Source organism: Labrus bergylta, chromosome 20, assembly GCF_963930695.1.
Source record: "Labrus bergylta chromosome 20, fLabBer1.1, whole genome shotgun sequence".
NCBI lineage: Eukaryota > Metazoa > Chordata > Actinopteri > Labriformes > Labridae > Labrus > Labrus bergylta.
In genome coordinates, this window is record NC_089214.1 from 10,183,550 (window position 1) to 10,200,300 (window position 16,751).

At 41.3% G+C, this 16,751-nt stretch overlaps 1 protein-coding gene across 1 annotated transcript in view; it reads right to left on the reverse strand.

Annotated features, from left to right (window-relative positions):
• The window catches only part of LOC109992920 (activin receptor type-2B), a 36,803-nt gene extending 20,675 nt beyond the window's left edge, over positions 1-16,128 (reverse strand). Inside the window, exon 1 of the mRNA XM_065948734.1 lies at positions 15,580-16,128. Coding sequence (XP_065804806.1) covers positions 15,580-15,631 — 52 coding nt within the window. The 5' untranslated portion in view covers positions 15,632-16,128. The remainder of the gene's footprint in view (positions 1-15,579) is intronic.
• Positions 16,129-16,751: the final 623 nt, after the last annotated feature.

Sequence of the window (16,751 nt, forward strand, 5' to 3'; positions counted from 1 at the left end):
ACTGAACTTTCGTGGTCATTCAGCATGGATACTAACTTCCGGGTTTTATGCAGTATGGATCGGATGCATCCTTTCAGGAAATTAATTGCATTTTACCACCCATAATGCTGTGCAAATCGTCACTTCATGTGCGCCTCAAAATCAAAACAAACGAGCGTGGATTAATTGAATCAATTTTTAATCTAGAGTTAAAGTCCCGACTGAAATCGCTGCTTTTAATTAACACCAGAAAATATAACAAATGTCTGCATTATTATAAAACCTTTCCCCTCTCGAATGAATTCACTATTTAAATGTGTCTGTATTGGTTTATTTTATATTCTGTATATTACTGTCTTTCATTTGTACTTTCCTTGATGTACTGTATGTTATTTAGTTATTTAATCTGTCTTTTACTTGATTTAAATTGTGATATATATATTTTTTTTTTTACCTGACTGTATACACGCATCTTCTTGAATAAAGCTAAACAAAAAAACAAAAAAACGGGTGGATGTGGCCGGTTCGGGTAACGTAAATGACGCCACTTCCATACTGAATGAATCAGACGAAGTAGGAACAAATATCTGCCTACTGTGCGCGCCTACTGAAAAGTAGGTACTAAACAGCATACAGCTCGGATAGTACTGCCTACTGCCTACTGCCTACTGACAGACTGAGTAGGTACTTGGCAATTCGGATGCACCCCGTGTCTAAACCGTCTTCTCAGCCAGGATTTCACCCGTTATTCTTTTTATTGTTTTTTGCTGCAAAACGGAACACATGCCAGAACTGCCAGCTGATGACGTTGATCATTTGCTCTTACTGACATTGTTCCCTTTTTTCTAGATCCTTGCTTGTGTTGTACTTACTCTCTGATGTACGTCGCTTTGGATAAAAGTGTCTGCTAAGGGAATTGTAGAATTGTGGAATCCTCCATATCTGTTTTTCTTCTTAAGTCACGTTTGATAACGAGAGCTTCTCGTGAGATCTCATTGTCTGTGGAATCTTTACTGTGAAGTCATTACTACAAACAGCTGGTGTGATGTCTCATGGTCTGATTGAATCGTCTGGTGCGTGCGTGTCGGAGGAGAATCATTTTAAAAATTTGTTGAAACTGTCCTCATGTTTGTGGTCTCTATTTTAAAATCTTCAAGTGTGTAGCCAACCTTAGCTGGAACAAATGTCCGAAACCATTCACACTGAAAAGCGTCTCTGAGTTTTCAGAAAAGTGCTAAATAAGTACAATGTATTACTATTAATATTATTTAATCTAAGCAAAGAGGGGATATATATCTGTAAAGAAAATGACATATCATTAAGGTTAATGATATCAATCATTTCTCTTATTAGTTAACAAATCTGGAAAAAAACTTAAGGAACATATTTAATCCATTTGACTGCTGGAAGAGAGAAGCCATCAAAGATTCTCAGCAAGACATAACAAGAGGTGACGTCATGACTATATCCATCATAAACTCATTAATCAAAGTCGAACTCAATGCAAAATTAGTTTTCATCGATCAGCTGACATCACGGAGTGGTTTTGTTGATCACAATGATCACACAGAATATAAATGATTTGAAATTTTACTACATTCTGGAACTGATCGAGCTCTTCAGACTCTTCTTCTCTCCTCTCCTCACTTTTACTCTCTTCCTCCTCTCAGCCGAGTCCTGGCTCGCATCCAGCTGGATCCCAAAACGGTCTTCCCCTCCCCAAACACACAAACACACACACACACACACACACACACACACACACACACACACAAACACACACACACACAGAAGCTATTTATAGCCTCTAAGAAATCTGTCTCTACACTGCTGAACTCTTTCTGAAAATGATAAGACCTCGTCATTATCTTGCTCGCTCACTCTAGCTCCATGCAGACACACACACAATGACAGACACACACTTAATTGCAAACACACACACAGCAGCTTTAAGTGCCATCAGTCACAGTGTGTTGGCCCTGACAACACACAGAGCTGCACACAATAGAGCTGACCTCGGAGACCGCGGCCTCATCGCTGCAGAGAGCAGACCACAAAGAGAGAGAGAGAGACTAACTCTACTCATCTTTTCATTTCTGTATATCCAGATGTTTTATTTTCATCCAAATATCAGCTTTAGAAAATTAAACTTTGGTTTGTTTTGCAAAACTAAACAGAACATAAAGTTCTGAATGATCTGGTAGTTTTAACCCTGGGCCAAACTGGGTCTGATTTTGACTTTTAAAGGACTAACTGGTAATAATAGGAAGATACTTTTTTTTAACCACAAACAGCTCTGACATTACTTTCAACAAACACACCAGACATGCATTTATAAAAACAAAAGATTTTTTTTCACAGGACACAGGAGTTGATCTACCTCTTCAATTTGGGTTTGTCTTGTTCTAAGTGACACAATAGAACTCATAAACGAACCAAGGCGGAGGTAGACCAACCACTCCTGTGTTCTGTGGTAAAATCTCTGCTTTTATCAATGTAGTCTGGTGTGTTAGTAGAGACTGATGTAACATCTGTTACATCTGTTTAAAAAAAGTAATCTTACACAGAAAATAGGAGTTGCTGGTCTACCTCTGCCTCAATCTTTTACTTTGCTGTGTGATTGTGTTCAATTATAAAAATCTAAAAAACATGAAAGTCATGATGTTTTATTCTTTCTATCATCTGAGGTCGCCAACATTTTTGATGCTCCAATACCACATGTTTTAAAATGAATGTTATTTTAATGATCCACATAATCAAGAAGTTTTTTTAAAAAATCAGCGCAGTCATTTTCTTTTTTTTTACCAAAAGCTTCTGTGAGAGAGAGAACGAGAGCACCGTCTAAAGTGCACACATAAGTTGGCAACATTTCTGTTGTCAACATATTTGTGCAATTTAGACAGCGTGCAGGAGTTTGTCTGCAATTGTTGGTGGTTGTAAACATGAAATGACCCAATTTTGTGCGCCTGAGACTTCTATTTCTGTTGCCGTGGTATCAAACAGGTATTGATGTTGTCAGTCGGTTAAAATTCTGTTATCGACACAACCTTACTGTAATCTTATTTTCAAACCTTTTGAATGTACAAAGTGATCACTGTTTGGGACGTCTTTCCCATCATTGGTACAAAAGAAAACTGTTGTCTTTGAATTCTTTACTCATGTACTTATGATCTGAAGTCCTCACAGATTTCCTGTGTATACTTCTGTACAATGCTTTTGCAGCTTCTTCGTTAAACCAGCAGCCATCTGTTCGCTCGCTCTCTAGGGAACACACTCTGAACATATGCTCATAGTGGAAGAATCTGAATTATGGCCAACATCTGTATATTTGTAAACCTGAGAGCTGCAAACAGCTGCAACCCTGTGAGCGAGTCAGCGGGCATCAGATTCTGTTACAGCAGAATCTGACAAATCAGAGGAAAGCAAAGATTTATAACCTCATACAGTCAATTCTGTTTTCATCAGCTTCTGGATAACAAAAACTAGAGTACCAGCATCCAACCACAGCTGGGAAAATCTTGTTTGTCTTTTTAGTCTCTTCAAAGAAAACCTAAAGACCACACAGCAACCCCAATCAACAACTAAACCCCCATAGAAAGATCATGAGAACCAGCTATAAAATAATGATCATTTAGGATACCTGAAACATTTCAGCCTGATATAAGGAAGATAATATCACTAAATGCCCCTTTAGGAAGCATAAAAGTCAGAACTGGAATTCACGCACAAACATCTAAAATATATCTGACCTCTAAAAATCACAGAACCCCACAAACCCCCACATGGAGTCCCAGTAAAGGCCCTCCCTTAAAGTATCCAGATGCATTCATGGATCACCTTTTACAAAGTCCATGATGATACTAATGACCCTGGAATATCTAAAAAAAAAATCTCTGAGCTTCTAAAAATATCAAAGATTTTTGAGGACCCCCTAAAATATTGTGATGGATCGTTTTGTGAGCCGGGAAACACCCTAACGAACCCTTAAAAATACTGTAGGAGATGTTGGGGTCGAACAGAGAGCTCTTTTTAAAAAAAACAGCTTAAACCACAACCAAGATCCAACCTCCAAGTATTCAGATCAAAACAATGCAGACCTTTAAGAAACTCCAGAATAATGACTAACATTTTGGGGCCCAATAAAAAACTGTGGTAGACCCAAATAGAACAATGACACGTCCTATAAAAATCCAGAGAACACCCAGAAGACACCACATTTAGGGTCCACCTATAAACCTGAGTGGGGTCCTGCATCTCATTCAGTGATACCCTTAAACATAGAAAAAAAAACATCTTACAACCCACTGGGACCTAAATGTGTCTTTTGGTGTACCCCGCATTGTAAAACCAAACAATAATAATACCGGTTAGATACCCCTGCAACAAACAATAGTCACCCAAGTCACCCAATATTGAGTAATTTCCGGTTTTCAGTTTTCCACAAATTCCAGTCAAACTCCTGCCATATGCATTTTGCAAACATGTTGGTAACATTTGGGAATGGAACATTGCTCAGGGGCGATTTAGACACACGGTCTACACACATCTTGTGAAATAGATGTAGTTATTTAAAGCTTTGGTACTTTAAGATCATATTGATCCTTATATAACAAAGATTGTATTGTTTTAAAACATTTGAGAATTGCTGCAACCAAATGAGGTTATAAAAATACAAGAATTTTAGATTTTGATACGAGTGAAGTAAAAATTAATCAATATGGACACTTGCTTCAATACACACCATGACAACAAGAGCTCTGTTTAAATTGCCCAAATATTGACAAAGTACTTGTACAATTCAGACTGTCTGCAGGAGTTTACCGGCAGTGTTTGATGGATTCTTTCCTCTCCTGCACACCTGTCTTATGAAATAGATGTAGTTTTTTTTTAAAGCTTTGGTACCTTTCTATCCAATCGATCAATAAATCATTTTTAAAACACGTGTTTTGACATTTTTGACAACCTCCATCCAGCATGAGCAGACCCAGTTTACAGAAAGCACATGTGAGTTAGTTTCCAGAAGGCAAAGAGTGCATGTGACTTGTCCCGTTTTAACAGCTGATAACTGGATTTCTTCACTCTGATGCAACCCAAACAAATCCCAGCTGCAGGAGAGGAACCACCAGATAAGAGAACCAGCGTCAGAGTGTGTGTGTGTGTGTGTGTGTGTGTTTTGTTGTTGTTGTCCAGACAACATCTGCCCCCCCGCAGACCAGACAGGACCACACTCCCCCAGACTGGGCCCCCCGTCCGTCCCTGCACAAATGGCAGCAAAGAGGGAGAGTCATTCCTGTAGACTTCGAGGGAGAGAAGAGAGGAACAAATGAGAGGAGCAGAAGGGGGAGGGGGAGAAGGAGGGCAGTCTGGGCCCCTGGGAGCCGTCGGTTTGTCAATGAAAGAGAGCCCCCCCATCTGTCACCGCCAGGCTCCAAACTTTACAGCCCAGCAAACACAATGCAGACCAACACTCTGCCTTTTACTGCTCCCAGTCTGAACCATGAGAGGAAACGCTGTGCTCTGATTGGACGGTTTGAACAGAACTGGACACATCCCTGCAGAGTGTGTTTGTGTGTTTGGATAAAGTGCCCTGTGCTCCATTGTTATCTGTGTGTTTGGGTCCAAACAGCAAGATAACACTATCTGTGCAGGTACACACACTCCAACATACTTACACAATCTAACACACTCCAGCACACACTCCAACACACATTTAAAACAAACTCTTACACACACTTATAAGCATACACTAACACACATCAACACACTCTAGCACATACTAACACTTTAACCCACTCTATCACATACTTGCACACACTAACACTCTGACACAGTAGCACAGATTCTAACACACACATTGGTTCACACAGCTTGTTAGTTAAAAGCCAACAGAGGACTGGACACCTGTCACTGAATGAACATGAACTGACTACTTACTGACTTATTCAGCACGTTTCAATGAGCAGACTTATCTGTAACTGTGTGTATGAAAACATCTGCAGCAGGTGAAGACCTAAAGGTTAAAAAAAAACATGTTTCATTCTTCACTCTCTCCATCTAAAGCCTGAGTTATACTTCCGAGTTGAATCTGCGACCTAGCATATATGCCAAAGATTTGTGCAGCCCTGTACCAATGCAGACGCCTACAGCATAGCCTAACGTGCACCTCCTCTATAATATAACTACACATCAAATCCACAAGCCCTGTGATTGGTCTGTTGGGAAGCATTGTACACTCTGCCTCGACTGATCATCAGTCAAATATAATGTATATAGAGCGTGATCCTAAAAGAGTAATCTTATTAAATGATGATCTGTGTCCTGTGTCAGCAGATGTGTATAAGTAGTGTCTTGGGTTCTGGTGAAGATGCAGGAATGTTTTGGATTTTAAGTTCATGTTACGAAAACTAATCAATCAATCAACTCACATTTTATATCATATAAAGAGACCCTTACAGCAGAGCTCCAAGCTGAACATCATATCACTACATACATCAAGTAGCAACCTACAGAGAGACAAGTTAACAGGATCAATAACTGATTTTTTTTAAAAGAGTCATAGTGTGATTAGCTCAGTGTTCATCATATAGTGCTCACAGAGTTAAATAAATCTAACACTCTGTTCGACCTCTTAGAAACCCCTGTTAAGTTTATGTTTACTGCGGTGATCATGCTGTCGAGTTAATGTGTTAGTAATAAAAATATGAAATAGCTGATGAAGTGAGAGGCTGTTTCAGAGCCTTTAGCTGCTCGTCTTTCTCTCCACTGCAGCCAGAACAAACACAACCTCACCAGCTCTCTGCTAATCACTTTTATGTGTTTCTCTCTGTGTGTGTTTTGCATGTTTGCCAAAGTATGTGTGTGTGAGTGTGTGTGTTTGTGTGTCTTACAGAGAGTTATGATGACAGTCCTGGCCATAAAATTAGGTTTATACTCATTGGCAGACTGCTCACAGCTCAGCAGGACTAATTTATGAAAGGTTTCTCTGAACATCCAAACTGCTTCAGAGGCGGTTCAATATTTGACTGCAAATTAAAAATATACACAATATGCAGTAACATCATGAAGTAACAGCTTGTATTTTAATGTTTAAATACTAAAAGGTGCATAGGATAGATCAAATCAAAAAACTAAATATACTCCTCGCCTTGAAATTATTGCCTTTAAATGACTTGATCTTAAATTAACAAAGGAAAAAATCCAACAACACTCAAGCTATGACACCACAGAGGACTGAGCAGTGTTCCCTGAGGAACTCCTTCAGAAGAGTCAGGTGGACTTTTGAAGGAAACCGTGTCTGTAGATTTTGTCTTTTGGTGTATCAAATGTCTGAATACCTTTATGACCAATTTGATTCATTATTTGATAAGAATTGTTCCCTTTGAAAACAACATTTCACCAGTTTTAGATCACCGAAATCATTCAGAGGTTTGTCAAAATCTGCTCGTGTTTAAAGAGCGTGAAACATTCGATAACTGTGGCGTCTTTTTGTTCTGTTACTAAAACTGTGTTAATATTTGTCAAAGTTAGTCATCAATACAGTCCAGGGATCCGTACTAAAATACAGCTCAATGTTTTTAATGTTCAGATGCTCTCCTGTTTACTCCAAACTAAGAGTCAGATTGAGATTTGAATCCAGATTATGAGGCACAGAACTCCATAAATCAGTGACCACCTTCAGAACTGGTCCTGATTGTGAGGATTTTAAGGTCAAAGCAAATGAGACAAATTTCTCATTGCAAATCTTTAAGATTTATACAAAAGAAATGTAAAGGTCGAATTCTGTGAACAATCAGTTGGTGTTGTTGTTACCCGTGGCGTGTTCAGGTTCTGTTTGGAGTATGTGAGGCTTTCAAGAGTACTTTACAGAAAGTGTTTGCTGAAATTGCTTCTATAAAAATCTCTGCAGGCCTCTCTTAGAGATAATGATACGATACGATGTGTGTGTCCCTATGTGTGTGTGAGAGAAATGAAAACAGGGTCTCCTCCTCCACCAGCAGTATTGATTGCTGAGGAAGCAGGTCAGAGGAGCTTTGGTCGTATATTACAGAGAGCAATGAGTGTAATGAAACGTGGACTCTGCAACTCGGCTACTGTAAACACACTGCCGACGTCTGAGCTGCACATGAGAAAAACACCCAACATACAACAAATACACAACTAATACTAAAAAAAGAGAAGCTGGGTGATTACCAGAGGTTGTTTCATTAAACTGAAGTCTCAGTGTTTATTGAGGTTTACCAACAATACTGAAATAAACATAAAGCTGTGATGAAAATTCCCCTTTTTTTTTAATCTTAAAGAACATCGAACAAATCCCTTTGTTCTCTTTTGATACCACAGGTTTGAAAAATATACAATCTACGTTATTCAAATGATCCATGGTATCGAAAAGTACTGAAACTCTAAAAACTACATGTATTTTATTTCTAGTTTATAGAAGAGGAATAACTCCAATCCGAAATTGCAGTGAAACTCCTGCACAGCGTAAATTGCACAAAAAAATAAGTACTTTTAGTACAATTCAGACCGAGGAGGAGTTTTCTGCAATTTACACTGCAAAAAATCAACCATGTCTTGGACCATGTTTACACGGTAACAACACGGGAATCTGCCATTGTTGTTGTAGTCCACCTACTCGCTCATGGTTATTGACTCACGGCCTAACAAGCATGTATAAAAAGTCTCCGTTTTCAGACGAACAGCATATTGCCAGTTTACTCGCCGACAGAGATGGTTCTGTTTTCAAACCCGTTTTCAGCTGAAAAGGTCATGTAAACAGGGCGTTCTTTTTTTGGTGCCATGGCATCAAAAACAGGTATCAATCTAGTAAGATGTTTACTAGTTGTGCACACATGCAGCTCACGATGAATACTTCTGAAAACTTTCAGTTTTGTGTATGTGTGAAAGCATTGGACACATGCAAGATGGCATAAAACAGAAGTCCCACCAGTAGCTGTGTGTTTCTAAAAATATCCATCAGCAGCTTGTGAGCAGGTGAGGTGTCAGGATCAAACTTTTTCGGGTGACTGTGACTGATAAACACAGACAAGAGCTTGTAAAAGAAGTCATCCGTCATTGGAGGAGGTCTGACCTCAGGGTGAAAACGTCAAGTTCACAACACAAACAGTCTGCAGAGTGAGCAGTCTTCTCCCAGGGGAGGATCATGAAACTGTCAGGCCCTGAAAGTGTGTGATGATGCAGGGACAAACATCCTGCAGGAAGAAACGTCCCAGGAAAACCCAAGGGGGCAAACATACACTGTGTCTTTATTAAAGCTGCAGACACAGTTCACTCCTGTTGAAGAGCGTGTCAGTTATTTATTAACTATTATTCTTTCAGAGACAAAAAAGTAATCTGAAGAGTGTTCCTGTCCTGATGCGACACAAAGGTCTGAATGTGTGTCCTGGAAGTCCAACAGCTGTGGAGACATTTCAGAGTCAACAGTAAAGCCCAGAGTGCAATTCTGCAACAGTGCCGTAACAACGCTCCACTATTATTATACAATATTATAGACAATCATATTGATTCCACAACGGCGTATTATTGGTGTCCCAGTCTGTGATTTCACATTGTGTTACAGAGTTGCATAAGCACAACGTGTATAGAGAAACAGTAGGAGCTCCACACACACAGCACAGCGCCTACTTCTGATGGTGGCACAGACAGGGGGATCACTTGGTCCCCCTGACTGGTCAGTAAGGGGTTAGTGTTTTTATAAAGGCTGATCTCTAAGCTGTAGAAGTGATTCTTAAACTCAGAGTTTACTGAAGTAACATTGAAAACAGCTCATCCTGCTTTCTGCTGTAGGCCTCTGTTTCAAACTTTGCAGTTGTTGTTGTTGTTGTTGTTGTTGTGTTTTGTTGTTCTTGTGAAGCTCTCACTGTTCTCTTCTCCTCCTGCAGTTTCAGGTCTGTTTTTTTCAGAAGCTGGTTGGTGCAGGATGAGAAATCTGACGCTCCTGCAGCTCTCCTCGTTGAACCTGGATTCAGTTTCTCCCTCTGGGTCTGCTCTTGACCCTGCACCTCCCCCTCCCCCTCCCCCTCCCTCCTCCCCCTCTTGACCTCCTTGTCATCAATCTTAGGGGAGCCATGAGGAGAAAAAAAAACAGACACTGCCCATTTAAATCTTGCCTGCAGCCACGGGCAACCCCTCTACCATTGTGTGCCCCCCCCCCCCCCCCCTCCTTCCCCCTGCTGGTGTTCAGGCCCTGCAGGGAGTCCTAGTAGTGAGAGGTCAGCACTCAGGCTCCATAAACACTGAGGACTCCAGATAGGACTCTGATAGATCTACAGATCTCTAATAGAGATCTATTGGATCTATGAAATATTTCTAATAGCTTTGATAGATCTCTCAGAGATCTCTGGTAGATATCTCAAAGATCTGATGAATCTCTCATAGATCCCTGATAGATCTCTGATAGATCCCTGATAGATCTCTAATGTTAGACAGAGGCAAGCTCCTTCTGTGTGTTCTGCAGCAGATGTAATCATCAAACACAGGATGCTGCAGATCAGCAAAGCTTCATGTTTCCACTGCCGCATAAATAACAATGATTTAATTTGCTGCAGCTTTGAGACACAAAACTCAGATTTAAACATTGACTGTCTTTAACATCTGCCACAATAAGTTCTGTTTGATACAATTCCAATAAAATCAAACCATATCAATGACTTGAAGAGTCATAGACATCCAATATTGGGTCTTTTACCATTTTTAAAGACCAAATATTGCAGACAAACTCCTGCAAACTGATCGCACAAAGGTGCTGGCAATGTTTGAGAACTTAAACATTGCCAATGTTTTTGTTAACGTAAACTACAGTTGTCTTCAAAAAACTGAATATTGACCACGTTCAATCTCATTAATCACGTTTGATCTTCTGGCTGCAGCTTTTTGACAGAAGATGTGAAGGTTGTTTTTTTTAAAGCTTTGGTACTTTTTGAAACTACATATCAAGTGTCATATTTGAACAGATTGTGTATGTTTGTTTATTTTCCTTGTAAACTAAAGGACGCTTCATGATGACGTAAAGTCACGTGTGTCATATTATTATGGCGCATGTACAAAAGGTAACTGTACTCAGGGGGGGACAACCGTGCGTCAGCGATTAAAGTGACTACCTGATGTGTTTTTGAACAAGCGCACACACACACACACACACACACACACACACACACACACACACACACACACACACACACACACACACACACACACACACACACACACACACACACACACACACACACACACACACACACACACACACACACACACACACACACACACACACACACACACACACACACACACACACACACACACACACACACACACACACACACACACACACACACACACACACAATGCTGTCATGTGCAATAACCGTACACTCTTGTTGTACTGCTGTGATGAGATATTCAAAAAGAGAAACCTGCACACTCTCACATTTTCCTCTCTTATCTCAAACACACACACACACAGCACACCAACACCTTAAAACAGCTCATCACTCATGCAGGATGTAAAGTTTGACATGTGACAGAGGGAGCAGTGTAACACCTTATTAGAGCTCCTTTGTCCTATTAAAATCTCACGTGATTTCATATAAATCTCATGTGATCTAACCGATGCGAACAAACTGAGATTGGGTATGACGTGCAAATGCGATGACCTTGCTCGACAAACTGAAGCAGGAGGCCAGCTAACAAAATAGTTCAATGTACTTACATTTTTACTAGAATCATATCAACGTTTAACGACCTGATAGGTGACAACGCAGAAGAAACTAAAGTTTAAAGTCGCACATAAATAGACAAAAAAAAAAAAAAAAAAAAATAGACTACAACTCCCAGGATGCATTTCAACTGAAAAACTTCCAATCCACAGCTGATCAGTTTGTGTGTGAAATAAATATTAGGGGAATAAATCGAGTGAGAGCTCCACCTACTGCTGCTGTCGGAGATGGTGAAGCGCAGTCGATGATCAGAAATGTAAAATTCTGAAATGTTTGTATTGATTAGAAATCCCAGATCAGTTCAGTATCCATGTTGAATTCATCATCAGGCTGCTGTGGTGGGTTTTGCCTCTCCTGTGTGTGTGTGTGTGTGTGTGTGTGTGTGTGTGTGTGTGTGTGTGTGTGTGTGTGTGTGTGTGTGTTGTATTGATCGAGAGGTAGAGCTGTGAGCAGGAGAACCGCAGCCGATAAACATTCCCTTTTGTTCAGAAACCTGCTGCTGCAGCTCTTCAGGGCTCATATTGTAAAACACACATACACGTAGCTTTTGTGTGTGTGTGTATTCTTGGAACATATTTCATCCTCATAGTAGCCACCACAAACAAACTGTGAATCTTTAAAATAAATAAATATCTTGGTGCAGGAACGTACACAAACATCTAATTACCCGACTTAAATGTTATCCAACTATTTTGAATAAAAACATCAGGAAGAAAAAAAACCTCTTCACTTTTTCTCATGTAAAAGTCTTACAATAAACTTAAGTGAACAATATTGAAGTGTGAGCTGTAATAAATCAATGCAGAGCTTCAGAATCAGACTAAACCCTTTAAACTGGACCTTCAGCATTTATATTTCTGCTGATTGTGATGTTGTCTTTTGGGCTTTGTTGAAATCGTTCATACCCCTAAAATCTGTCCAACATAAACTAAAAGTGTACGTGAGACAATAAGACATAACAGTTTATCAAACTATTGGACATTAAATCAAAAACCTCACTTGTATTTTTGTTCATTTTTGCAAAAGGTACAAAAGAAATATAACGTTTTCACATCAATTATTAACGTGTGTTGAACAAACATTGTGTTGGATCTGTTAAATACACTAAAGTCACACAGAATAACACACAAAAACAAACCAATCGAGCCAATTGTAGAGCAACATCTCCTGTGTTCTTTGAGGTAAAACCTCTGTTTTTATCAGGGTAGTGTGGTGTGTTTGTAGAGTGAAAAAACAAAACTCTTCCACAGTAACAAAAAAGTATTTCTCTGTAGGGATCCCTTAGAATAGCAACATGAGCCTGCCAGGGACATTCTCAACAAATTGTGGTGGACACACTTCGATATGACATCACCTCACAGACCACAGAATCTGGTCTCAGTTAAAGCTCCTGTGAGAAATGTTTTATCTGGTTATAAAACTGAATTAAATTAATATTCATGCTTCTGCATGACCAACAAAGGCAGACCAGCTGATTTGTAATGCTGCTCAGTCAGAATGTTTACATGCACTCTTTATTGATGAAATGCCTCCTTTCAGCCCGTTACAAGACAGAAAGTCAAAACAGCGGTCACGACTTTGAAATCATTGTAGAAGAGACTGATGACGCAGAGGCACATATAGTATAAGACATTATGCAGCTGCTCGCAACCTTGACGATTGTGCACTTCAGTCTTTGTGCTCAGTGCTCAGTATGTGCCTTCTACCATCTAAACGTCCAATTATATTTAATGCTTTCGTTACCTAAAGAGAAAACTTCACACCGTCTTCAGACCTTCTTGTTGCCGCGGTCACTTTTGTTTCGCATATGCGTTAACTTGGCTAAGGCCGCGCCTGTGCAGGTAGTCGGCAGCAGTCAGAAACCAGGGTAAGGCGTATACATGCTACTGTATCATGCTTTCTTTCTGAGTTCTCCAGGTAAGAAAATTAGTTTCTCAAACCGCACAGGACCTGTTTCTATATACCCATGTATGCGTAGGCAAGTTAACCTGAAGTCTATTCATTCCTATGGGAAGCTCCCTGCTATCAAATGTGTCTGCGAAACTCCTCCCCTCCATAATACGTTGGTCCAGAATGTGCTTATACGGTCATTAAAAAATTTAACTTTTGCATTGGGTTTGAAGAGACCGTACGGCAGTGTGCCAGCTTCGCTTACCGGCTCCTAACTAGCCAATAGGTTATTCCGTTCAATTCAGTTGCCGATGTTGATTATCAAGAGGGTTACGGATCTACTTACACCAGTCACATACGCAAGTGGAAACGAGGGGTTGTCCCTGTTAGTAAAATCATGACATGATGTTTACAGAAACAAAAACAGAATACTTAAAAAACCCATTCAAAACCGATTGATATTCAAGTTCACGTAAAACACACTAAATGTCTGTCGTTTACATCCGACACATCAGGTAGCTTTAGTTGTATACTGACGAAGATCTCTGATGCGCCCCCTAGTGGTAAACTCCAGTAACAGCAGCAGCAGCTTTTACTTGCATTATGTTCATGATGCAGCTGTTTTTGTTCATGCTTAAAAATAAAGTAAACCTCTGGCTTTGACATTTCAAGGAAGTTGACATTTCCCTGAAAACGTGTGACTCAACACAAACACACAGCGACCACACAAACAGGACAAGAAGGTGATGACCTCCATGTTTGTAGGCCCAGTCAAATAGCCTTTTTAAATATGGCGGAGAGGTAGGCACCTGCATCTCCTGATAAAACCCACCCCTGTAATATAACTGAATAACATTATGGGATGTTCTCTGGTGTCACATGTGTCTGTCTGTGTAGTATTTCTCAGCACGCACGCGCGCACGCCTCCTCTCCTTCTACTACGAGGCCACATGACCGAGCAGCGCCAGCCGCTCCATTCATCCACCCGCCGTGTGGTTGGAGTAAAAAAGGACCGGAGGAAACGATCCAAAACAACAGTAAATCTGTCCGGTTATCGGTGGTTTCTGAGACGCGAGCTCTCCGCGAGCGCTCTGCTGATCGAGTATCGATCCGCCTGCATGCCTGAGCAGACAATGGAGCAGCAGTGTGCAGCTACACACACACACACACACACACACACAGAAGCAGCCAAGCCCCCCCCCCCGACATGCAGCCAAACACAACTGACAGTGAATGCAAATGCAGGCTTGCACTGAAGTGACCCGATCAAAACACGGATCAAACGCGTCCTCATGATGCTCCTCACAATCCTCGGTCAACACTCGCGGTGAGACCCGCACACACACACACACACACACACACATACCATCTCCCTTCATTCGGTGCAAAATGAGGACACTGGCACGTTCACTATCCTCAGTCCACCTTTAATCTGCAGCCACAGCAGCTCGGTGAGCACAGACACAACATGCACGGTTTCGTCTCCTCACACTGAGTCCGGGGAGGAGGTTTAAATGAAGATAAATCAAGATCAAACTGGAACTCCTTAAAAAAAAATAAAAAAAAAACCTGCATTATATTCCTCCCTCAGCCTGCATGAGCCCTGCTCTCCTTTTATCGCCATGTGCTACTGCAGGAGAAACACTACAACACAGAGACAGACCCAGCTTCCATGCATGCAGGAAATCTTTCTTAAATCAGTCCACGAGATTCGGCAAGGGGAAACAATTAAAGCATTTATCAGCTGTGTACTCTTGTTTTCACGCGTGTATGTGACGCCAAAACGCCACAGTACACGCGTATTTAATGCAAAACAGTACAAATGTTTGTAGCATGCTGTGCAGGAGCCCGTGCGCTGTGTGTGATGTTTGCAGGCTGCAGTGTTGCAACCTGCAGCCCTTTCACCCACAAAACAAACAACACGACCCGCCAGGCAAGCTCCTTTCTCCCCCTCTCTCTCTCTCTCTCTTTACCTGCACATAAAGTTCCCAGCAGAAGTGCACAAGTCAGCCAGGAGAGCCACATATTCCCTTTCAGTCGGAGACGGTCGCTGCTGCGCCGCCGGGTGTCCTCCTGTCGTCCCCCGGATCCTTCTCCAGCATTTAAAAGACGAGTTCAAGAAGCGTAGAAAAAGACGCTGCGTAAAAGCGCGACCCGCAGCCAGGCCCGGGGGTTAGTCCTCTGGGCTTTGTGTGTGTGGGCAGTGTGTGTGTGTGTGTGTAGTGTGTAATAATCCAGCTAGCAGCCCCCTCCTCCCCCCGGTCTCCTGCTCGTCCAAAACGCACCAGACCCGCACGGTTCTACGGAGAAGTTCCCAGCCGATCCGGAGCCATGCGCGGCGGACAGCAGCGGCGATTCAGCCCGGGGTCACTCACACTCTCAGCTGGCTGCAGGCTCCGAAACAGTCCGCAAAACTCAAAGGAAGGCAGCAGGAGGCGTGAAAACAGCCCGCAGAGCAGCTCTCCCCCGCCCGTCTCCCCCTTTCTGTCTATCTCCCCCTGTCTCAGTGCAGCTCTCTCTCTCTCTCTCTCTCTCTCTCTCTCTCTCTCTCTCTCCCTCTCTCTCTCTCTCTGGTCGGGGCTGATGGGGACATGCAGGCGGGAGGAAGTGTCAAGCTGCACCAACAGGCCCAAAGTCACCTGCTTCCCACTTCAGAATAAAACACAGAACGGTGGCATTGATTTGCAATTGCACATTTGATTAGAATTTGATTCTTCAAAAATCTACAGATACACGTCCTCTCAGGGCTGGATTTGTAAATGGTTTGTTAAAAAACACAACACGTTATTACTTGAACAGTCATTACCCTTTGAGGCCCCAGTTGTTGAAGGTGCAGCCGTACTTGTCACTCAAAGAGCCCACACACCTAATTCGGGTTCAGTTTAGAATCAGAATCAGAAATACTTTATTAATCCCAGGGGGAAATTCGGTGTTACCGTTGCTCTTCTAACAATACAGCAGTCGGAAATAAAATAAGCAATAAGTACCAAGTAGGGCTACTAAAATAAGATATATACAAGATAAAGCAATATTTACATTATGAATGTAGTTTTTGTATTAATCTATGTTTAAGCCTTAATATGATGTAAACAGGTGAGTTGTAAAAAAAAATCAGCCCATACTGTTTGACTGAGAAGTCAGTTTT